This window comes from Squalius cephalus, assembly GCF_949319135.1.
Source record: "Squalius cephalus genome assembly, chromosome: 12".
NCBI lineage: Eukaryota > Metazoa > Chordata > Actinopteri > Cypriniformes > Leuciscidae > Squalius > Squalius cephalus.
In genome coordinates, this window is record NC_137133.1 from 35,543,634 (window position 1) to 35,568,821 (window position 25,188).

The 25,188-nt window shown below is 39.0% G+C and overlaps 1 protein-coding gene across 11 annotated transcripts in view; it reads left to right on the forward strand.

The window, feature by feature from the left end:
- gphnb (gephyrin b) overlaps positions 1-25,188 on the forward strand; it is a 103,531-nt gene that overhangs the window by 20,953 nt on the left and 57,390 nt on the right. For all 11 annotated transcript variants that reach the window (XR_013822910.1, XM_079887991.1, XM_079887992.1 and 8 more), the window contains exon 2: positions 15,222-15,300. Coding sequence is in view for 10 of the 11 variants with exons in the window: in XM_079887991.1 (XP_079744117.1) it covers positions 15,222-15,300 (79 nt within the window). In the remaining variant the exon portion in view is untranslated. The remainder of the gene's footprint in view (positions 1-15,221; positions 15,301-25,188) is intronic.

The following is a 25,188-nucleotide window of genomic DNA, read 5'->3' on the forward strand; positions in this document are numbered from 1 at the left end:
ACAGCCCACCGCTGCATACTAACAACCACACACACGACTGCAACACAGCCCACCGCTGCATACTAACAACCACACGCGACTGCAATACTACACATCATCTGCAATAACAACGCAAACAGAAAGCACTTTGGGATCAAGTATAGTGAAGCTTATTAATGGTATCACGTGTACCATACTAAAACAACAACATCATTCTATACTAAAAAACAATCACATACACTACCGCTCAAAAGTGACACTAATGACATTTATAATGTTTTTTAAGATTTGTATTTCAAATAAATGCTTTCTATTCATCAAAGAATCACAGTTTCCTCAGAAATATGAAGCAGCACAACTGTTTTCAACATTGATAATAATCAGAAATGTTTCTTTAGCAGCAAATCGTCATATTAGAATGATTTCTGAAGGATCATGTGACACTGAAGACTGGAGTAATGATGCTGAAAATTCACCTTTGATCAAAGGAATCAATTACATTTTAACATGTATTCACATAGAAAACATATTTTAAATTATAATAATATTTTACAACATTACTGTTTTTACTGTATTTTTAGTCAATTAAATGCAGGCTCAGTGAGCAGATGAGATTTTTTGGAAAAACATTAAAAAATCTCCCTGACCCCAAATGTTTGAATGGTCGTATTAGCATCACTGCACTAAACAATAGCTCTAGACAAGGATTGTAGGATTTTAGTTTTTATCTGATTATACCCTGAAGGACAAACATTCTCCAAATGCTAAATCGGGTCTCGAGCTGTCATAATCCAAAATAACTAAAAAAGTATCATAAATATGCACCATATGACTTTGGCACAATATTTCAAGCCTTCTGAAATCTTTGAAGTTCGATGATCACAGTTCCTTTTATTTCATTTCATTTTCACAGAAGAAAGAATGTCATAGGGTTTGGAATGATATTAGGGTGAGTAAATGATGACAGAATGTTTATTTTTGGGTGAACTGTACCTTTAATGCTGTGAAAGAGACATTGAATGTGGTTCAGTGATGTCTGTAACATCTGGATGTGCATTTGTGTTGATGGTAAGGGCTCCACATGTTTATTTGATCACAGCCCACTTAAAGCATGTTTCTCATCCTTCAACTCTACATCACTCCAGAACAGTGGCTTTAAGACTGACCTTTGACCCAGACCCAAAGTACATCACCCCAACAGCAGGAGATATCTTGTACTGTACTAAAAGCACTACTTATAGCATTTGCAGTGGCTTCCTCCATCAACGTCTCTCATTGAAATCTGATGAAATTCATAAGGATATGTGATGGAAAACTGCCCTGAAGAGGGCCGTTGGGTAGATTTTAATTTTCATACGCCTGTGTGGGTGTAAACACTTATGCTGGCAATGTGTGTCTATGTAATGTGGTTTAAATACGCAAGAGGCAGGCAACATTATTACTTGTGCTGAAAGTTAGTGTTAGTGATATGAGCAAACCCCTAATGTCATTAGTGCTGCAGACCACTGATATCAGTGTTGGGGTAACGCATTACAAGTAACATGCATTATGTAATCAGATTACTTTTAAATTACAAATTACAAAATATCCTCTTCCTTTTTCAAATAAGTAATGCAAGTTACTTTCTTTTCCCATTTATTGACTGACTGCTCCTGTCCCCATGTTGAGAGGAATCATGTAAGTGCCGAGGCGTTGTGTGGAAACATGCTATTGTAGTTCTAGACTAAATGTGAGCATTTACTCATCTCACATGCACAAATACAGATTCAGTATCCCTCAAAATGAAGAAAAAACTGTAAAATACAAATTCAGAACATTACGCAAACCTGCAATAATGTTATATAACACAAATCTACTTTGTGTTTAACCAATGTCTTTGAAGTTCCAAAGCACAAAGTCACTACAGCAGGAGTATAGGAGTACTCTATATCAGTGTCAGTGTTTCTGAACTCCTGAAACGCCTCCATTGTAGTCTTGAGTTTCTTCCGAGAACAAACACGTCACAATATTCCTCATTTAAATAATTAATATGCCGAATAAAGGGGCGGGGCCTGGTTGAGTTAGTTAGTAGTGTGTTAAACTGGCGGTTATGGTAAGGGGCGGGACATTTCCCAAACACACTCGAAACACTTGACCAATCACAACACACTGATCCAGCCGACCAATCAGAGCACAGTGTGCTTTTCAGAAGGAGGGCCTTCAGGAACTAAACAGGGATGTGTTTCCCATACAACGGTGTAACTCGTTGCTTAACTACCATAGTACGATGTATCGTTGAAGAAATCAACTAGCTAGTCACGACTGTTTCCCGAAACCATACTCGGAAATTGGTCGTTCAACCATGTTGGTTAATGATGTCATGAACGTGGTGGAGTAATAACTTTGTTTTAATGAATCTGTTTGAGATCGAATTAATGCTAGATGTTTTGCTTTAAATTACAGACATGGCATCTGAGGACACTTTCTCATTTTTCTCAGTTATTTGCTCTATTTACAGATTCATTCATAGACTCGTTCTTACATACTAGAGCACGTTCACACATGCGCACTCTTCAAAAACAGAGCTTTAAATCTCTTGACAAACTAAAAGACGTAAATGACATTTGTATGTATTCTAAATAAAATATACAGACTGTACTGAATGTCAGCTTGCTTATTTTGCTCAAGATAAGGATTTATTGAGTCCACATGTCATGCAAACTAGAAACTACTCTTCTAACCACAGGTCGACACTGTCGTTCCAAACACACACTTTGCGATGCTGTTTGCGAATGTTCGTTAGAACGATGGTTTCGTGAAACACCGACACGTTGAACTATGCTGATAACGACGGAACTTGTGACCAGAGTTTGCTAACGATGCTTTCGGGAAACAGAGCGTTACTGACAGACTGGGAAGAGAGGAGCTGCAATGTAAAACATGGGAAAAATAATGTGTTTTTGAACATTCAAGCATAAAAACTTATTCTAGTAGAGCCTAAAAACAAATTCAAGACTTTGTAAAAGGGCACAATAGGCCTTTAAATGCCCTTGATGTGGCATATACATTTTTTAAAGTACAAATATTCCATCTAGTCTCAATTAATATGGGGTCATAAAAGCTGCATGCACAGTTATCTATCAAATTTTGTCACACCACAGGACATTACCATAAAACATTTCACGTCAAATACCCATTTACACTATATGACATACAGTGTTTTTACACTGCAAAAAAAAAACCCACAAAACAAGCAGCCCATGTAGCTTTAATCAAAGTTATTTGTTGGCAAAAGATTTGAATGGTGTGTTTATTCCTCAGTAGTTTATGCATGTAAGCACAGGCGTGCTGCTTATGATTGTGTGTTTAGAAAGAGTGTTTTTGGGTGTGTGTTTGATAGCTGCTGCGATCCCTCTGCGGACGCCATCGCTGCTGCTCTCAGAATGAACAAGGTTGCTAAGATACGCTGGGCTTATATTAGATTATCTTATCTGCTGTTACTATATTTTCCCCAGCACCGTGAAACCTTTATTAATTTGGAAATTTACCCAGCTGCGGAATTAAGAAGCTGCTATGTGTACAACAACGCTCTCTCTCTCTCTCTCTCTCTCTCTCTCTCTCTCTCTCTCTCTCTCTCTCTCTGCTGGACTGCTGGGAGCTTCATCCAGAACTCCCTCAGGTTTAATGTCGGCCCCTCCTTTGTACAAAGGCTGGGTTGATAAACAGCAGTAAGCCGCTGTAATCTACATCCCAGGGGCCTCTGGATCATTTGATACCCCACTAACCAATAAGACATGCAAGCAAACAAAGCAGTGATGTCATCTCCTGCAGAAGCCATTGGTGGAGATGTGAGGCCGTAAGCCTTGTGTTAATTACACTGAGCTGCCGTCCGTGCCATCGCTGTCTGACAGGGTGCTATGGGGCACTTCTTTTCCTTTATTCTGAACGAGGGGAACAAAACCTTGGAAAATGGTCCTGAAGGTATAAATATTCGCTCGTAAGTAATGCACAGGTGTATTAACCATGTTAATATATTTTATCTGAAAATATTATAATGACACAGCTCCTACATCCGTGATCTGAAATATTATTCACATTACTCTTTTAAAGTAAATTTTAGGGGCGGGAATCTTTCAGTATCTTGGACAAAACCTTGGAAAACGGTCCCGAAAGTATAAACATTTCCCTCATAATAAATGCACAGGTGGCCATGTTAATGTATTTTATCTGAGAATATGATGGCACTGTGCACACACCTCTTACATCCTGAATATATCTGAAATATTATTCCGATTACCGTTTTGAAGTAAATTTAACAAATTACATTTTTATAGTGTTTTTTAGTGGACAAATCACAGAGCGGGGTCAGCACATGCTCACAGTGCGCAGAAGTCACCAACTTTCTGCAGAGACTATAGCAACATACCTCCAAACTTCATGTGGCCTTCAGATTAGCTCAAGAACAGTGCGTAGAGCTTCATGGAATGGGTTTCCAAGGCCGAGCAGCTGCATCCAAGCCTTATATCACCAAGTGCAATGCAAAGTATCGGATGCAGTGGTGTAAAGTGTGGGATGCAGTGGGGTAAAGCGTGGGATGCAGTGGTGTAAAGTGTGGGATGCAGTGGTGTAAAGCGTGGGATGCAGTGGTGTAAAGTGTGGGATGCAGTGGTGTAAAGCGTGGGATGCAGTGGTGTAAAGCGTGGGATGCAGTGGTGTAAAGCGTGGGATGCAGTGGTGTAAAGTGTGGGATGCAGTGGTGTAAAGCGTCAGATGCAGTGGTGTAAAGCGTGGGATGCAGTGGGGTAAAGCGTGGGATGCAGTGTGGTAAAGCGTGGGATGCAGTGGTGTAAAGCGTGGGATGCAGTGATGTAAAGCGTGGGATGCAGTGGTGTAAAGCGTGGGATGCAGTGGTGTAAAGCGTGGGATGCAGTGGTGTAAAGCGTGGGATGCAGTGTGGTAAAGCGTGTAATGCAGTGTGGTAAAGCGTGGGATGCAGTGGTGTAAAGTGTGGGATGCAGTGGTGTAAAGCGTGGGATGCAGTGGTGTAAAGCGTGGGATGCAGTGGAGTAAAGCGTGGGATGCAGTGGTGTAAAGCATGGGATTCAGTAGTGTAAAGTGTGGGATGCAGTGGTGTAAAGCGTGGGATGCAGTGGTGTAAAGTGTGGGATGCAGTGGTGTAAAGCGTCAGATGCAGTGGTGTAAAGCGTGGGATGCAGTGGGGTAAAGCGTGGGATGCAGTGTGGTAAAGCGTGGGATGCAGTGGTGTAAAGCGTGGGATGCAGTGATGTAAAGCGTGGGATGCAGTGGTGTAAAGCGTCGGATGCAGTGGGGTAAAGCGTGGGATGCAGTGGTGTAAAGTGTGGGATGCAGTGGTGTAAAGCGTCAGATGCAGTGGTGTAAAGTGTGGGATGCAGTGGGGTAAAGCGTGGGATGCAGTGGTGTAAAGTGTGGGATGCAGTGGTGTAAAGCGTGGGATGCAGTGGTGTAAAGCGTGGGATGCAGTGGTGTAAAGCGTGGGATGCAGTGGTGTAAAGCGTGGGATACAGTGGAGTAAAGCGTGGGATGCAGTGGTGTAAAGCGTGGGATGCAGTGGTGTAAAGTGTGGGATGCAGTGGTGTAAAGCGTCAGATGCAGTGGGGTAAAGCGTGGGATGCAGTGGTGTAAAGCGTGGGATGCAGTGGGGTAAAGCGTGGGATGCAGTGTGGTAAAGCGTGGGATGCAGTGGTGTAAAGCGTGGGATGCAGTGATGTAAAGCGTGTAATGCAGTGGGGTAAAGCGTGGGATGCAGTGGTGTAAAGTGTGGGATGCAGTGGTGTAAAGCGTGGGATGCAGTGGTGTAAAGCGTGGGATGCAGTGTGGTAAAGCGTGGGATGCAGTGTGGTAAAGCGTGGGATGCAGTGGTGTAAAGTGTGGGATGCAGTGGTGTAAAGCGTGGGATGCAGTGATGTAAAGCGTGTAATGCAGTGGGGTAAAGCGTGGGATGCAGTGGTGTAAAGCGTGGGATGCAGTGGTGTAAAGTGTGGGATGCAGTGGTGTAAAGCGTGGGATGCAGTGGTGTAAAGCGTGGGATGCAGTGTGGTAAAGCGTGGGATGCAGTGTGGTAAAGCGTGGGATGCAGTGGGATGCAGTGGTGTAAAGCGTGGGATGCAGTGGTGTAAACCACGAATCACGCTTCTCTGTCTGGCAATCCGATGGACGAGTCTGGGTTTGGTGGTTGCCAGGAGAACGGTACTTGCCTAACTGCATTGTGCCAAGTGTAAAGTTTTGTTGGAGGGGGGATTATGGCGTGGGGTTGTTTTTCAGCGGTTGGCCTCTTAGTTCCAGTGAAAGGAACTCTTAATGCTTCAGCATACGAAGACATTTTGGACAATTTCATGCTCCCAACTTTGTGGAAACGGTTTGGGGATGTTCCTGTTCCAACATGACTGGTCACCAGTGCACAAAGCAAGGTCCATAAAGACATGGATGAGCGAGTTTGGTGTGGAGAAACTTGACTGGCCTGCACAGAATCCTGAACTCAACCCGATAGAACACCTTTGGGATTAATTAGAGCGGAGACTGCGAGCCAGGCCTTCTCGTCCAACATCAGTGCCTGACCTCATAAATGCGCTTCTAGAAGAATGGTCAAAAATTCCCATAAACACACTCCTAAACTTGTGGAAAGCCTTCCCAGAAGAGTTGAAGCTGTTATAGTTGCAAAGAGCGGGCCAACTACATATTAAACCATACGGATTAAGAATGGAATGTCATTAAAGTTCATGTGCATGTTAAGGCAGACGTCCCAAAACTTTGGGCAATATAGTTTGTGTGTGTGTGTGTATTTTTTATACATTTTTATTTATTACTTTTTGTTTAATTAATTTAGTTATTTCTACTTGAAGATAAACTAAACAAAGTTTCCTTGGCAACCAGCTGAAATAAAATAAGTTTAAGTTTTGTTTTTATATTTTATTTTATTCCAGTTAATAGCTTTACTTAACCAAAAATAACACACATGCATGCATAAAAATGCATATAGTGTGATCAGTATCAGTATGCATGGTGAAGAAATAGTATGCGTAGTATCAGCCAATATCATGGTAACCTTTTCCATATTCATGACGCTGCTATAAAATATCACTATAATCCTATATATGGATTTTTCATGCAGTGTATTTGGTCAAGAACAAAAGGATGCAAGAACCTCATTTGGGATTCTGTCACCTTGTAACTGCAGTCAGAGAGAAAGTCATTGTTCGTCCATTTCCTCGTTGTTTCCTGTTCTCCCGCAGGATTACTTGTCATTGGGGTCTTTTGCGGGGGCATTTGAATAATATGCTTTCTTGCTCAGGGTTCAGCATTGATTAATTAATCCATTCCTAATTATCTCATTGAGAGGTTCGATCGGCTCATTTCCTGTTGGCTTTGGTCTTGTTTGCTGATCATGTTTACCTCACCTGAGAGCGTGCATCACATCTGAACGCTGCGACTCCTGAAGGAAACATGAGAACTAACGAGACGAGACCTTGTGAAAAATTAGCATAATGCAATTAACAGCAGTCTGACATAATACATGCAAACAAACATTTGCTTATTTCTGACATGACAGACAGATTCAAGGTGTTTGTCTGTGCAAAACTTGCTGTCATGATGTGGGTGTTACTGATGGTTTTAGCTTGTTGTTCTAGGTGTTTATTGTCATAAGAGTGAATATGAGCAATGGTAGTAATTAAGGCTGCATGATGAATCAAAATAAAACAGAAACCTGAGAAGCTTTAAGGCCTCCCTGAAAATTTCCATCAAAATAAAAGTTTAATGGTTCAATGTTTGAAAATTAAGGATTTAAGACAGCCATAAATATATATTGTACATAAAATATGATTATTACTTATTATTACTATTTCTTAAATACTAGATTGTCTTACTTTACAATGAAATATTACAATAGTAATATTTCTTATTTTGTTCTTATATATATATATATATATATATATATATATATATATATATATATATATATATATATATATATATATATATATATATATATATATATATATATAGTAATAATAGTAATAATAATAATTATTATCATTATTGGCATTACAATAAAAAACATTATTGTTATTATTATTGGTATAATGACAGGAGTAATAATTATTATTATTATTTTTCTATTTGGAATTATTATTGTTATTATTATTATTATACAAAGTCTTATTATTATTGCTATAATAACAATAAAACATATTATTATTATGATTATTATTATAATTGGTATAATAATAGTAATAACAATAATATTGATTATTTTTCTTATTGGAATTATTATTGTTATTATTATTATTATAAAAAGGTTTGTTATTATTATGATTATTGTTATTGGTATAATAATATTTAAAAAAATATTATTATTATTGGTATTATAATAATGATAATAAAAATGTATTATTATTGGTTTAATTACTAATCTTTTTTTTATTATTGTTGGTGTTGGTGTTGGTGGTATAATAATAATTATTATATATTTATTTTAGTCATACTGATATATAATCACAAAAGTTTGGTGCAATTGTGCAGAAATTTTTAACCAATATTTTTTTTTAAATCACAATTAGATTTTCTCCCCCAAAATCGAGCAGCCCTAGAAATAATGATGCTTGACTTGGCAGACAACATTAATGAATATTGTGTTACTCAAAACAGATCCAAATTTCTTCAGCTTGCATGTTCTCCTGCTAGAGTCAGTAGCATACTAGCATACTACTCATATTAATGCATTATGTAGTGTGTCTAATGTGTGAAATTGCACTTTTCAGGCTGCAGTCGTGGTATCAGTGTGCATGTGATGTGTTAAGTGTACTTACTATGAAGTACTGCACTGTGTCCTCATTCAGACTGATAACAGCAGCTCTCCCCGATCAGGGCAGATGAGGGTCAGGTCAAAGGTCAGGCGCTCCATCTCGTCCCTGTTGCAGTACAGATGGAGAAGCAGCAGGAATGTGTTTGGCATCGGGCCGCTGGACCTGTTCCCTGTCCTGGAGCCATACTTCACGGTCTTAACTAAACCCAGACCAGCATGCTCTGATTACTAATTTGACATTTAGCTGATGCTTTTTGTTCAAAGAAACGTATAGCCTGTCCCAACCTTTGTTCACACTGAAAGCAGAACAGCTGTGCTATGGCTAGAGATGCTTTAGACTGTTTTTGTACTACTGTTTAAAATGTGGGGTCTGTAGATTTTTTTATTTTTTTTTATTTTTGAAAGAAGTCTCTTGTGCTCACAAAGGATATTTTTATTTGATCAAAAATATAGTAAAAATCATGAAATATTATTACTATTTAAAAGAACAGTTTTCTATGTAAATATATAGTCAATGTAATTTATTCCTGTGATCAAATCTGTATTTTTAGCATCATTACTCCATTCTTTAGTGTCGCATGATCCTTCAGAAATCATTCTAATATGATGATTTGATGCTCAAGAAACATTTCTGATTATTATCAATGTTGAAAACAGTTGTGCTGCTTCATATTTTTGTGGAAAACGTGATACAATCGAAAGTTCAAAACAACAGCATTTATTTGAAATATAAATGTTAAAAAGCATTATAAATGTCATTAGTGTAATTTTTTTAATCAATTTACAGAAAAAAAAGATAAATAAATCTTACTGACCCCAAACTTTTGAATGATAGTGCAAACACTGCTAATTATGATTATTATTGCAACACTCAAAATACACAGTAAAAATGGAGAAAGTGTATGTATTATCTGCTAATCTTTAATAAAAATGGTTTTGGGGTTCATTTGCAAACATAAATGGACTGCAGCATATATCTGGATGCCCTGCAGTTTTGAAATATTTCCGGTTGAAACAGGAAGTTGGGTATAATATAAACCCATTATACAAGTCGGTTTGTAGGCTACAATGTTTTTTTTTTTTTTTCATAATCCTGTTTTCAGTTGATGAATGAACAGAACATTGTTTCGCGCCTCCCATCCAATAAATCGCAATAAGCTTTGTGCTTCGTTACTTTTGATATGAAACAAAGTCTCAGATTTCAAATTATTAATTTTAATAGGAAATTAAAACAATAGCCTAAATACTGTTTTGGCGCACTTTAAAATGACGTAAGCTCGCTGCTTCCGCCTCAGATCAAGAGAATCAGCAAAACGGATCGTCTCTTCAGCGATAGGATGAAATAAACATGATTAAACATCAGAAGGTATGTTAATAGATACAGTACAACTTACAGAAATCCATATCGTGTCTCATGTAATCGCTTAATCAGCGTCTCAACGCGGATTACGTCAATAAAACAGCTTGATGTCACGTAACGTCACATTTACCTCAGAAAAACCATTCATTTAATTTCATGCCAACATTTAACGAATTGGAGTAGAAACATAATTATGTAATTATAAAGTTAATATTATAACTTTATTAGCCTATTATAAAAATCTTGTAATTTGTGTTTGTATACAACCTTGTATAACCTTCAATATTATAAGTAATGTAGTACCAACTGTCTCCCTGTAGTTTTTTTCCTTGAGAAAATGTGCCATACTGTAGGCCTACCTGATATATATCCAAAATAATCGATATCAAATTAAATTGAATCACAATCTAATCGAATTTGTGTCAATATCCAGCTCTCCTTAGTGAAAAAAAAAAACCTATACCAAAATGTATTTAAAAAACATTTATTTCATACTGTACAAATTGATTAACATATTTACTGACATATAAATATTATAATTAAACTTTATTTGGAGTATTTCTTTCTTGCACAATGCATACTTCTTATTTTAAAAGCCTATCATTCGTAAGGATAGTATGATCTCTGTTATAACATCAGTCTTTAAATGCAAGATATTTAAAGTGTTGTCCTGAACTGCTCTGAGACACAAATGTTGAGGATCCAAATGCAGTTTATTTGAGTAATCCAGAATCATAATCAAACACAGGCAAAGGGTCAAGCACAGGAAGGCAGTCCAAACAAACAAACAAACAAACAAGTAAAAAGGGAAGTCAAGAAACAGGCAAAAATCCAAGAACCAAGAGACAATGAAACCAGGGAGAATGCTCAGAAGTGCAGTATAAACATTAAACAAGACTTCGCAGGTAATGACAGAAAGAACCAGGCTTATATAGGGTGAGCAAACAAGAAGATGAGACACAGGTGAAAACAATGAGTGCTAATGAGTCCAGGCAGAGCAGAGAATTATGGGAGATGTCGTTTGTGAGGGAATGACAATAGTCTGTTGTGGAGTGCCCTCTGGTGGCTCTCAAGGGCACTCCAGCTGGTGATCGTAACAAGTGTAGTACATAAAGTATACTTGCAATAGTTCCACTTTAGAACAATCAGTATATCTTTAGTTGGACCTCAGCACTATTTCAGGATAACTAAAGTACATTAAGTACAAAATGAGTTGTTCCAATTTAGCAGACTTTATATAAATGTAGTATAGCCTACCCAAAAGTACCATTGCAGGGTATTTATATTAAAGCTACAATATGTAATTTTTCCACCGCTAGGGGTCGCTAACCTCTTACAATAACAAAGGCGTAGGTTGATGACACAAGTGGAATCATGGAACTTGTCGTCATGCCGAGGGATCTAATAATGTTTATGTATGAGTGAATACATTGATGTTATTAACATGACTGGTATGAAGCAGGTCGCGATTGCTAATAAGAGACATCAGCGCCACACGCGAGTCCTGCGGATATAAAGGAATGAGGACATTTCATTCTACCAAACTACCCGCAAGTGCTGATCTGCTGAATAATACTCACACAGGTCAGTTTATTAGACGAATGAAACTTGTGAGGTAACGCAGCGCTGTTTCACTTGGTCTGCACTATCACACTAAACTGCATTTGAGTGTGTTGAAACTTATAATGTTATTCTATGTGTTAGTTTGTTGGCTGTATGAGGCTAGATCAACATTAGAATAACATACTGATCATATTCTAACATTTCATCATGTTGAGCTATATAACATTGATTAGTTTTATGTACATTTGCCTCCCTCTACATTTGCGCGTCTCTGTCAAGTCGAAGTTAGTCGCGGATGTGGAGCTTGAAAACGCCACGCTGATATTGATCCTCGTTTTAGTTCTCCTTTTGTCCCAAAGTCTGCTTGCCATGGCCCATAATGTTTGAACGAAACAACAACAGCGTGAGCGCGCCGCTAGACGTAACGCAGTTGTCCACGTCTGTCGCCATGGTTACCATGGCAGTACGAGCGGAAACCAGGGATAACGCGGATATTACATCATTGACAGGCGACAAGTGAACATGGATGAAAATTGGAATTTCTCTGAAATTAAAAATCTTTGGGAACTTTTGGGATATTGTAAGTACACAACTGCAGGAAATATATCACTGTGCAAGTGATTTTGGATATTTTATTACAAAATTCTTACATATTGTACCTTTAAGCACATAAATATGTAAATGTATTTGTAGTATACTTAGCATAAAATACATTTTGGGTATATTTATTTTTCATTAGGGCTACAAGGTTTTGACGTCACGCCTGCAGAACTCTCGTTCGTTTTGTACGCTAAACAGTTTTGGTGCTGTGTTGGGAGTCCAAAATGAGCTCAAAGCTACAACCAGACATGTGGATTTTCACTTCCTGAAGACTTTAAATTTCTCAACTATTGCGTAGGATAGAACTGGTTAGGGCTGCACAATATATCGAAATATCGCAAATGTATCGCGATATGCATGTCGCAACAGTTTGCAATAACTGTGGTCATGAACAAAAGACAGAGAAAATCACTCACTCTTGGCTGAATAACTTTTGTAGCTTTAATAAGAATCAGTATATATTTAATTCATACAGTGAAAACTAATCAGAGTTTTACTTTTACATTTGATTATTCAGTTTGTGTTGTTAAATAAACCTAATGCCCTAAACCCTGAGGTTTACACTGATGTTAAAATAACACTTCTTATGCTACAGTAAAACACTGATGTTCACTTCCAGAAGCTGTAGGGATGTTTTCTAGCCACAAAAAGAATTTGAAACACATGTAGGTTATATAATTTTCAATATATTTTAAAGATAATTTAAGTTTATTTGACACACTTTAAGCATTATCGTATTGAATATCGCATTATTTAATGAGTTATCGCATAACGCATTTTTCTTCAATGCCGTCCAGCCCTAGAACTGGTATAGAAACCATGACTGTGTAAACCAGAGAAAAGAGTGAATCAGATATCCATCAGCTTTCCTATACGCTGGAGCGGCCAACAAAAGCAGAAGCATGTTCTCCCTCTTCTTCTCTATCTCGCACTGGCTGCATTAACATTCCTTTGAAGCCTGATTCCAGAGCAGATCATCATCTTCCTCAGCGTCTTTATCTGTCTCTCCTGATCTCATGTTTGAACTCGTCTCTTTAGCTCAGCGTGTCGCTGTATCATGATGAAGGCTGCACGATACTCTTTGCTCCAGGTGGATTCTTTAAACCCAACATGAAACCAAACTTGACTTCATCTTTCTTTCTTCATTCATTCACATTACCGCTCTTATTGTGAAGGATTCAGTGCGTGTTGCCAGTGCCGAAGATAACCATCATGTTGACCGTATGTCTCATTCAGAGTCTTGAATGAAACTGATCACATGTGTTTGAGCTGTTACACAAAAACCAAAATAGCTTTTCCCTGTGTTTCCTTTCTGTTGATCTTTTCTTTCATCATGTGTTACCTCTCGAGGGACTGGCCTGATTCTGAGAGCTCTCTCACCCTATAACACGCTTTTCATTTTGCTAGTGTCATATTGAGAGTAAACACAATGATGACTCATGGATGCTCACTGCCATTGGATACAGCAGTTGCATGTGTGCGTGCATGAATTTTATTTTATTATATTTTATTTATTTATTTATTTTGGATAGTAAATAGTATTTTTTTTACCCTCCATAGTAAATAGTAAAATAAATCTCTGTAGGAAATATTTAATTACTTAATAAAAATAAATAAAAGAAAACACATTCACAATGCAATTTTTATTTTATTTTATTTTATTTTATCCCCAAAATATTTTACCACTTCACTTTACTAGTTTTACCAATCTTAGGAAGTCAGAGAAATTAATCAAATGTTTTTGAGTGCGATATCAATAGAATAACTTTGATAAAAGATTGTGTTAATGTGTATTTATTTTTATTTTTATTATATTTTGGGATGGGAGGGGGATTAATCTACAATAAAACAGATTAATACAGATAATACAGATTAATCTGAAATAAATCTCTGTAAGATGTTTTTAATTATTTGAATGACCTGCATTCACAATGTATGCAATTTCTATAATAAGACATGTTCGTTTACATTTTATGTTTTTATTTTATTTCACTTTATCATAAAAAAAAAAAAAAATCTTTTCATTTTTTCATTTTACTACTTTTACCAATCTTAGGAAGTCTGTGAAATTCATTAAATCTTAAAAAGTTATGGACATTTCTATTCGATATATATTTAGCTTTGTTGGTTATAAATGTATGTTTTTGAGTGCGATATCCATATAATAACTTTTAAAAAGTTAGCAAAAGTGTTACTGACCCGAACGTTTGAATGGTAGTGAACATAACCTCATATGTTTATAGTTTAGTAGATCTGCTCATTGAATGAACACTATCTACTGTACCTAAATGTCAAATTGCTCCCTCAGATATCAGACCGATTATTAATTGATACATATTAAATAAGTGGCAAAAAGAGTGGAATATGTGCAAGAATAATAAGCCATATGAAACTCATCCGGAAATTACGAACAGACTTTTTATCGCTCTTAAAACTAAACTTGATCAAGTGATCTACACCAGATGTTGTATAGCTCACACAAGTTTGACCCATGCTTTTTTTGCTTAAAGGTGAAGACCCAACTTTATGCATGTTTTGTAAGATTCCCCTCTCGTTAAACATATTTTATTAGATTGTCCTGGACTTAATACAAGTAGAATGCTCTTATGAAGTTACTTCACTTAAGGACTTAAGGAAGATTATGCCTGAAAAGTTTTATCATATGTTAATTTAAAAAATCTTGTATAATATGACTTGCTGTTTTTGTTTGTGTGGTTTTTATTGTATTTATATGATATTTGTATTTTTGTAATTGAATTTTTGCCATGAAAATAGCTTTGAATGCTGACATGGCACTAAATAAAACAATCTGAATCTGATCTACTGTACCTTTATTTAAACAGCATGTGTATCCTTCTCTTCTCTCATCTCATGTATATCTCTCTGTTTGTGTTGCAGTGAGTGACAGCTGCTTTCGCAATCTCGCTGAGGACCGCAGCGGGGTCAACCTCAAAGATCTCGTGCACGACCCTTCCTTGTGAGTGACCACCACAAAATACACACACACACACATTTTTACTTAATGCATGTCCCTTGATGCTTTTCAAGTTATTTTAATCTTGCAATTTGTATATTTGTATTACTGTAACGTGCTAAACGGCTTCTGTGGCCTGTTAGCTATACTGCTCATATAATGAGACGTTCATGTCATGCTAATCACTTGATGCTCGAGTTCAGGCTGTTAAACATGCTGAACATGTGCTCGCATTGAACCCTTGATGGATATTAATGTCAGAACGATTCAATGTCACACTGCGCTGTAATGAAGTGTCATTGTACATGAATGAAATGTGTGTGATGCATATCAAACAGTGCAACCACATCCAAATACACACAGAAAATCACTTTATCTTATTAAACTTTATATCAACTCTTTCCCTCCATTGACGGAAATGTCAGGCTTTCCGTGTTTTCACTGTCATACGGTAGGGGGCGCTATTACGCATCTCGCTAATCACAGAATCTCCTGATCAAAACACAGGCAAAGAAAAAGCAGAAACAAGCGATATCATAATAAGCAGATGCATATGTAAAATAACGTGATTTAACATTAAACAGCATATAAATGAATGAAATGTCGTAAAAGTCATACGGCTTCAGAACGACGTGAGGGTGAGTAAATGACAGAATATTAATTTTTTTTGTAGCAAACTATCCCTTTAAGAAAACTGGCACCCTGAAAACACTGCTTTTCTTGTAATGAATTCAGGAGGAAGTGTTTGGACGAGCTGTCAGGTGAAATATAAACCCAGGTGGTTTAGTGGAGAGCGAGATGACAGACTGACAGATGAAGCGGATGTGTGTTAAGTGTGAACACTGCAGGAGAGACGGCTATCAGACGGGGACGGGTCCTGTTGTCCTCACGCGACTGCGGTTTCAACTAATTGGTGGCACTAAAAATAGCCTGTGAATAAATCAGATCGGCGGCGTGTGGCTCGTCTTACACTGACCCTGGCCTGTTAGAGAGAGTTCAGCTGACCTTGGGCATGCTTTGAGGAAATTAATCTCAGTTTTCATCTAGAAATCTAAAGAAAAAAATTTGAAATCATATTTTTCATAATGAAAATCAATTTTTAAGACCAATAAGATATTTTGCAGTTATTACAATTAAGCAAAAAAAAAAAAAAAAAATCACATATTTTTGTTAATGAAATGTTGAATTGCTCAATTTTTTTTTTTGCACTTTTCGTATAATTAAGCACATATTTTATTAAATTTTTATAATAGTAATATTTTTATTTATTACTGAAATTTTAGGCTAAACATGATTTTCACTCTATAATTAAACACATTTTTATTAAATTCTCAAAAGAATAATCTTTTTGTTTCTTAATGAAATTGCTCAAACATGTTTTGCACTTATTGTATAATAGTGCACATTTCTATTACATTTTTATAATAATAATATTTTTTATTAATAAAACATTAATAATGAAATATTAATCACATATCATGTAATTAAGCACATTTTATTATTTTTTTTATAATAGTAATATTTCTGTTTATTAATGAAATTTTAAACATGATTTTCACTCTCCCAATAGTTAAACACATTTTTATGATTTGTTTATAATAGTAATATTTTTGAAATTTTGAATTGCTCAAACATGGTTTGCTTTTATCGTATAATTAAGCAAAGTTTTTCTTACAATTTTCTAATAGTAATATTTTTGTCTCTTAATAAAATGTTAAACATGGTTTGACTGAAATTTTAACTCTCCCTATAATTAAACACATTTTTTTTTATTAAATTCTCAAAAGATTAATCTTTTTTGTTTCTTAATGAAATTGCTCAAACATGTTTTGCATTTATTGTATAACAGTGCAATAATATAATTTTTACATGTTTATAATAGTAATATTTTGTTTTATTAGTGAAATGTTAAATTGCATTTATTGTATAATTAAGCTAATTTTTCCTACATGTTTATTATAGTAATATTTTAGTTTATTAATGAAAGGTTAAATTGCTCAAACGTGGTTTTCCCTCACCGTATGCAGCGACTCATCCATACTTCAGATGTTCAGTGCAGTAAGCATGTGAGTGTTTTCAGGTAGGGTCCCAGCGTCCTCCAGCAATGCTTTAAAGTGCGCCGAAAGCCATCATTCTGCACAAAGGTGCTCCATTATTAATGAAATCACAGCAGCAGATGGCCTTGGTTTGGGAGCTCATCCAGAAGTAAAGCTGGGTCACAGATGTGTGCGACGGGATGCGTTCTCCTCCTCTGGCACACGCTCTCTGTCTTTCTTTATTCATACCCTGAGGAAGGCGGCGAGGCCAGGAATGATGTTTTTAAGTGTGGCAGGGTCCATATGACATGCAGGGTTCGATTAAACAATCATAACTCTTCCATTAGACAGAGAAAGACGTGGCCAATGATTCTGGCAGAGAAAAGTGCAACTGTTCAACTGTGCCAGAAGTATCGCTGGAATCCTTTCGGCAAGGGAGGATGTCAGTACCTCGAAATGTTTTAGAGCTTTTGTTTTTTTCATTATAGGCACTTTTTCTTGGCATTTCTATAAATGGACTTATTAACATGTAGCATGTTGTTTCAATCCCGCTGGTCACAAGATGCCCGTGTTCGCAATACCATACTTCCCAATTAAAAAAATATTTTTTTTAAATCACATTGACATTTATGCATTTGGCAGATGCTTTTATCCAAAGCAACATACATTGCATTTCAAGGTACACATTTCTACATTGCTTCTACATTTCTACAAATAATGAGTCAAGAAGGAGATTCTAAAATGTGTGGCAGTGGCAGATACAGTCAATGAAATTGCATTATTGGATACAGTATCTCACACAGTGGATGAATTCAGAATAGCATACTTTGTTTTTGGTTTTTTTACTATTTCTGCTCAAACTCAAACATTTCTGAACAGACATATTCTGCTATATACACTACAGTTCAAAAGGTTTGGGCCAGTGCATTTTTTTAAAGAGTACTTTTGTTCAGCAAGGACGTGTTAAATTGATCAAAATTAACAGCAAAGACATTTATAATGTTGAAAAAGATTAAATTTCAAAATAAATGTTGTTCTTTTGAACTTTCTATTCATCAAAGAATCCTGAAAAAAATGTGTATTGATTTTAGAATGATTTCTGATGGATCATGTGAAACTGAAGACTGGAGTAATGATGCTGGAAATTCAGCTTTGTATCAAATAAATAAATTACATTTCACAATATACTCACATAGAAAACAGTTATAATAAATTGTAATAATATTTCACAATTTTTACTGTATTTTTGATCAACTAAATCCATCCTTGGTGAGCAGAAGAGACTTCTTTCAAAAACATTAACAAATCTTATACTAGAATCTTAGTGCTATTTACTAGTACTAGAAGCAAGGTTCCTATAATTTTAGACCAATAAATGACAAATCCATGACTTATTTCTAATTTATTTCCAACTTATTTCCATGACTAGCTTTCCTGTAGCTCAAACAGTAGAGCATTGACACTTGCAATGACAAGATCATGGGTTCGATCCCCAGGGAAGGCAAGAACTAGGCAAGGCAAGGCACTTTTTTTTTTTTTAAATGCACTTTTTTACACATCTTTTTTTTATAATAGTGTATAGTATGCAGTGTATAGCGTGTAGTATGTAGTGTTCCATTCCAAACCTCTTTCTCTTCCTCTGTAGTTTGGTTTCCTCCTCACTTACTCCACTCATCTCTATTGCCTCTAGAAACTCTGGAAAGGTTTTTAGTTCCATAATATTTCATTTTTAGGCCAGCACACCCCAGTAAAAATGATTTAATTACTCTGACACTTTAACGGATAGTTCACCCAATAATGAAAGTTCTGTCATTAATTACTCTCCCTCATGTCGTTCCAAACCCATAAGACTTTCGTTCATCTTCAGGAACATAAATGAAGATCTTTTTGATGAAATCTGAGAGCTTTTTGTCCCTCCATTGACAACTACGCAACTACCACTTTGATGCTTCAAAAAGTTCATAAAGAGATTGCAAAACTAATCCATATGAATTGAGCAGTTTAGTAAAAAAATTCTGAAGAGACACGGTCGCTTTATAAGATGAACAGAATGAATTTAGACTTTTTTTCACATATAAACATTCTCGTGTTACGCAGCATGTTTGAGCTTCAGCAAGAACCAATGAGGTTCGTTCTCGTGTTACGCAGCACATTTGAGCTTCCCCAAGGACCAATGAGGTTCGTTCTCGTGTTACGCAGCACGTTTGAGCTTCAGCAAGAACCAATGAGGTTCGTTCTCGTGTTACACAGCAAGTTTGAGCTTCTGCAAGAACCAATGAGGTTCGTTCTCGTGTTACACAGCACGTTTGAGCTTCTGCAAGAACCAATGAGGTTCGTTCTCGTGTTACACAGCAAGTTTGAGCTTCTGCAAGAACCAACGAGGTTCGTTCTCGTGTTACGCAGCACATTTGAGCTTCTGCAAGAACCAATGAGGTTCATCCTCGTGTTACGCATCACGTTTGAGCTTCTGCAAGAACCAATGAGGTTCATCCTCGTGTTACGCATCACGTTTGAGCTTCTGCAAGAACCAATGAGGTTCATCCTCGTGTTACGCATCACGTTTGAGCTTCTGCAAGAACCAATGAGGTTCGTTCTCGTGTTACGCAGCACATTTGAGCTTCTGCAAGAACCAATGAGGTTCATCCTCGTGTTACGCATCACGTTTGAGCTTCTGCAAGAACCAATGAGGTTCGTTCTCATGTTACGCAGCAAGTTTGAGCTTCCCCAAGAACCAATGAGGTTCGTTCTCGTGTTACGCAGCACGTTTGAGCTTCCCCAAGGACCAATGAGGTTCGTTCTCGTGTTACGCAGCACGTTTGAGCTTCAGCAAGAACCAATGAGGTTCGTTCTCGTGTTACACAGCACGTTTGAGCTTCCCCAAGGACCAATGAGGTTCGTTCTCGTGTTACGCAGCACGTTTGAGCTTCAGCAAGAACCAATGAGGTTCGTTCTCGTGTTACGCAGCACATTTGAGCTTCAGCAAGAACCAATGAGGTTCGTTCTCGTGTTACGCAGCACGTTTGAGCTTCCCCAAGGACCAATGAGGTTCGTTCTCGTGTTACGCAGCACGTTTGAGCTTCAGCAAGAACCAATGAGGTTCATTCTCATGTTACGCAGCACATTTGAGCTTCTGCAAGAACCAATGAGGTTCGTTCTCGCGTTACGCAGCGCGTTTGAGCTTCAGCAAGAACCAATGAGGTTCATTCTCATGTTACACAGCACGTTTGAGCTTCTACAAGAACCAATGAGGTTCATTCTCATGTTACACAGCACGTTTGAGCTTCTGCAAGAACCAATGAGGTTCGTTCTCATGTTACACAGCACGTTTGAGCTTCAGCAAGAACCAATGAGGTTCGTTCTCATGTTACACAGCACGTTTGAGCTTCTGCAAGAACCAATGAGGTTCGTTCTCGTGTTACGCAGCACATTTGAGCTTCAGCAAGAACCAATGAGGTTCGTTCTCATGTTACACAGCACGTTTGAGCTTCAGCAAGAACCAATGAGGTTCGTTCTCATGTTACACAGCACGTTTGAGCTTCAGCAAGAACCAATGAGGTTCATTCTCATGTTACGCAGCACATTTGAGCTTCTACAAGAACCAATGTGGTTCGTTCTCGTGTTACGCAGCACGTTTGAGCTTCCCCAAGGACCAATGAGGTTCGTTCTCGTGTTACGCAGCACGTTTGAGCTTCAGCAAGAACCAATGAGGTTCGTTCTCATGTTACACAGCACGTTTGAGCTTCTGCAAGAACCAATGAGGTTCGTTCTCGCGTTACGCAGCGCGTTTGAGCTTCAGCAAGAACCAATGAGGTTCATTCTCATGTTACGCAGCACGTTTGAGCTTCCCCAAGGACCAATGAGGTTCGTTCTCGTGTTACGCAGCACGTTTGAGCTTCAGCAAGAACCAATGAGGTTCGTTCTCGTGTTACGCAGCACATTTGAGCTTCAGCAAGAACCAATGAGGTTCGTTCTCGTGTTACGCAGCACGTTTGAGCTTCCCCAAGGACCAATGAGGTTCGTTCTCGTGTTACGCAGCACGTTTGAGCTTCAGCAAGAACCAATGAGGTTCATTCTCATGTTACGCAGCACATTTGAGCTTCTGCAAGAACCAATGAGGTTCGTTCTCGCGTTACGCAGCGCGTTTGAGCTTCAGCAAGAACCAATGAGGTTCATTCTCATGTTACACAGCACGTTTGAGCTTCTACAAGAACCAATGAGGTTCGTTCTCATGTTACACAGCACGTTTGAGCTTCTGCAAGAACCAATGAGGTTCGTTCTCATGTTACACAGCACGTTTGAGCTTCAGCAAGAACCAATGAGGTTCGTTCTCATGTTACACAGCACGTTTGAGCTTCTGCAAGAACCAATGAGGTTCGTTCTCGTGTTACGCAGCACATTTGAGCTTCAGCAAGAACCAATGAGGTTCGTTCTCATGTTACACAGCACGTTTGAGCTTCAGCAAGAACCAATGAGGTTCGTTCTCATGTTACACAGCACGTTTGAGCTTCAGCAAGAACCAATGAGGTTCGTTCTCGTGTTACGCAGCACATTTGAGCTTCAGCAAGAACCAATGAGGTTCATTCTCATGTTACGCAGCACGTTTGAGCTTCTGCAAGAACCAATGAGGTTCGTTCTCGCGTTACGCAGCGCGTTTGAGCTTCAGCAAGAACCAATGAGGTTCATTCTCATGTTGCGCAGCACGTTTGAGCTTCTGCAAGAACCAATGAGGTTCGTTCTCATGTTACACAGCACGTTTGAGCTTCTGCAAGAACCAATGAGGTTCGTTCTCATGTTACACAGCACGTTTGAGCTTCTGCAAGAACCAATGAGGTTCGTTCTCATGCTACGCAGCACGTTTGAGCTTCTGCAAGAACCAATGAGGTTCGTTCTCGCATTACACAGCACGTTTGAGCTTCTGCAAGAACCAATGAGGTTCATTCTCATGTTACGCAGCACGTTTGAGCTTCTGCAAGAACCAATGAGGTTCGTTCTCATGTTACACAGCACGTTTGAGCTTCTGCAAGAACCAATGAGGTTCGTTCTCATGTTACACAGCACGTTTGAGCTTCTGCAAGAACCAATGAGGTTCGTTCTCGCGTTACGCAGCACGTTTGAGCTTCTGCAAGAACCAATGAGGTTCGTTCTCGCGTTACGCAGCACGTTTGAGCTTCTGCAAGAACCAATGAGGTTCGTTCTCATGTTACGCAGCACGTTTGAGCTTCTGCAAGAACCAATGAGGTTCGTTCTCATGTTACACAGCACGTTTGAGCTTCTGCAAGAACCAAATGAGGTTCGTTCTCATGTTACGCAGCACATTTGAGCTTCTGCAAGAACCAATGAGGTTCGTTCTCGTGTTACGCAGCACGTTTGAGCTTCTGCAAGAACCAATGAGGTTCGTTCTCGTGTTACGCAGCACGTTTGAGCTTCAGCAAGAACCACTGAGGTTCGTTCTCGTGTTACGCAGCACATTTGAGCTTCAGCAAGAACCAATGAGGTTCATTCTCATGTTACGCAGCATGTTTGAGCTTCCCCAAGGACCAATGAGGTTCGTTCTCATGTTACGCAGCACGTTTGAGCTTCTGCAAGAACCAATGAGGTTCGTTCTCGTGTTACACAGCACGTTTGAGCTTCTGCAAGAACCAATGAGGTTCGTTCTCGTGTTACGCAGCACGTTTGAGCTTCAGCAAGAACCAATGAGGTTCGTTCTCGTGTTACACAGCACGTTTGAGCTTCAGCAAGAACCAATGAGGTTCATTCTCATGTTACGCAGCACGTTTGAGCTTCCCCAAGGACCAATGAGGTTCGTTCTCATGTTACGCAGCACGTTTGAGCTTCTGCAAGAACCAATGAGGTTCGTTCTCGTGTTACACAGCAAGTTTGAGCTTCTGCAAGAACCAATGAGGTTCGTTCTCGTGTTACGCAGCACGTTTGAGCTTCAGCAAGAACCAATGAGGTTCGTTCTCGTGTTACGCAGCACGTTTGAGCTTCAGCAAGAACCAATGAGGTTCATTCTCATGTTACGCAGCACGTTTGAGCTTCTGCAAGAACCAATGAGGTTCGTTCTTGCGTTACGTAGCGCGTTTGAGCTTCAGCAAGAACCAATGAGGTTCATTCTCATGTTACGCAGCACGTTTGAGCTTCTGCAAGAACCAATGAGGTTCGTTCTCATGTTACGCATCACATTTGAGCTTCAGCAAGGAACAATGAGGTTCGTTCTCGTGTTACACAGCACGTTTGAGCTTCCCCAAGAACCAATGAGGTTCGTTCTCGTGTTACGCAGCACGTTTGAGCTTCAGCAAGGAACAATGAGGTTCGTTCTCGTGTTACGCAGCACGTTTGAGCTTCAGCAAGGAACAATGAGGTTTGTTCTCGTGTTACGCAGCACGTTTGAGCTTCAGCAAGGAACAATGAGGTTCGTTCTCGTGTTACGCAGCACGTTTGAGCTTCAGCAAGGAACAATGAGGTTCGTTCTCGTGTTACGCAGCACGTTTGAGCTTCAGCAAGAACCAATGAGGTTCATTCTCGTGTTACGCAGCACGTTTGAGCTTCAGCAAGAACCAATGAGGTTCGTTCTCGTGTTACGCAGCACGTTTGAGCTTCCCCAAGGACCAATGAGGTTCGTTCTCGTGTTACGCAGCACGTTTGAGCTTCAGCAAGGAACAATGAGGTTCGTTCTCGTGTTACGCAGCACGTTTGAGCTTCAGCAAGGAACAATGAGGTTCGTTCTCGTGTTACGCAGCACGTTTGAGCTTCAGCAAGAACCAATGAGGTTCATTCTCGCGTTACGCAGCACGTTTGAGCTTCTGCAAGAACCAATGAGGTTCATTCTCGCGTTACGCAGCACGTTTGAGCTTCTGCAAGAACCAATGAGGTTCATTCTCGCGTTACGCAGCACGTTTGAGCTTCTGCAAGAACCAATGAGGTTCATTCTCGTGTTACGCAGCACGTTTGAGCTTCAGCAAGGAACAATGAGGTTCATTCTCGTGTTACGCAGCACGTTTGAGCTTCCCCAAGGACCAATGAGGTTCGTTCTCGTGTTACGCAGCACGTTTGAGCTTCAGCAAGGAACAATGAGGTTCGTTCTCGTGTTACGCAGCACGTTTGAGCTTCAGCAAGAACCAATGAGGTTCATTCTCGCGTTACGCAGCACGTTTGAGCTTCTGCAAGAACCAATGAGGTTCATTCTCGCGTTACGCAGCACGTTTGAGCTTCTGCAAGAACCAATGAGGTTCATTCTCGTGTTACGCAGCACGTTTGAGCTTCAGCAAGAACCAATGAGGTTCATTCTCATGTTACGCAGCACGTTTGAGCTTCCCCAAGGACCAATGAGGTTCGTTCTCGTGTTACGCAGCACATTTGAGCTTCCCCAAGGACCAATGAGGTTCGTTCTCATGTTACGCAGCACGTTTGAGCTTCCCCAAGGACCAATGAGGTTCGTTCTCGTGTTACGCAGCACGTTTGAGCTTCCCCAAGGACCAATGAGGTTCGTTCTCATGTTACGCAGCACGTTTGAGCTTCCCCAAGGACCAATGAGGTTCGTTCTCATGTTACGCAGCATGTTTGAGCTTCCCCAAGGACCAATGAGGTTCGTTCTCATGTTACGCAGCACGTTTGAGCTTCCCCAAGGACCAATGAGGTTCGTTCTCGTGTTACGCAGCACGTTTGAGCTTCTGCAAGAACCAATGAGGTTCGTTCTCGTGTTACGCAGCACATTTGAGCTTCCCCAAGGACCAATGAGGTTCGTTCTCGTGTTACGCAGCACGTTTGAGCTTCCCCAAGGACCAATGAGGTTCGTTCTCGTGTTACGCAGCACATTTGAGCTTCCCCAAGGACCAATGAGGTTCGTTCTCATGTT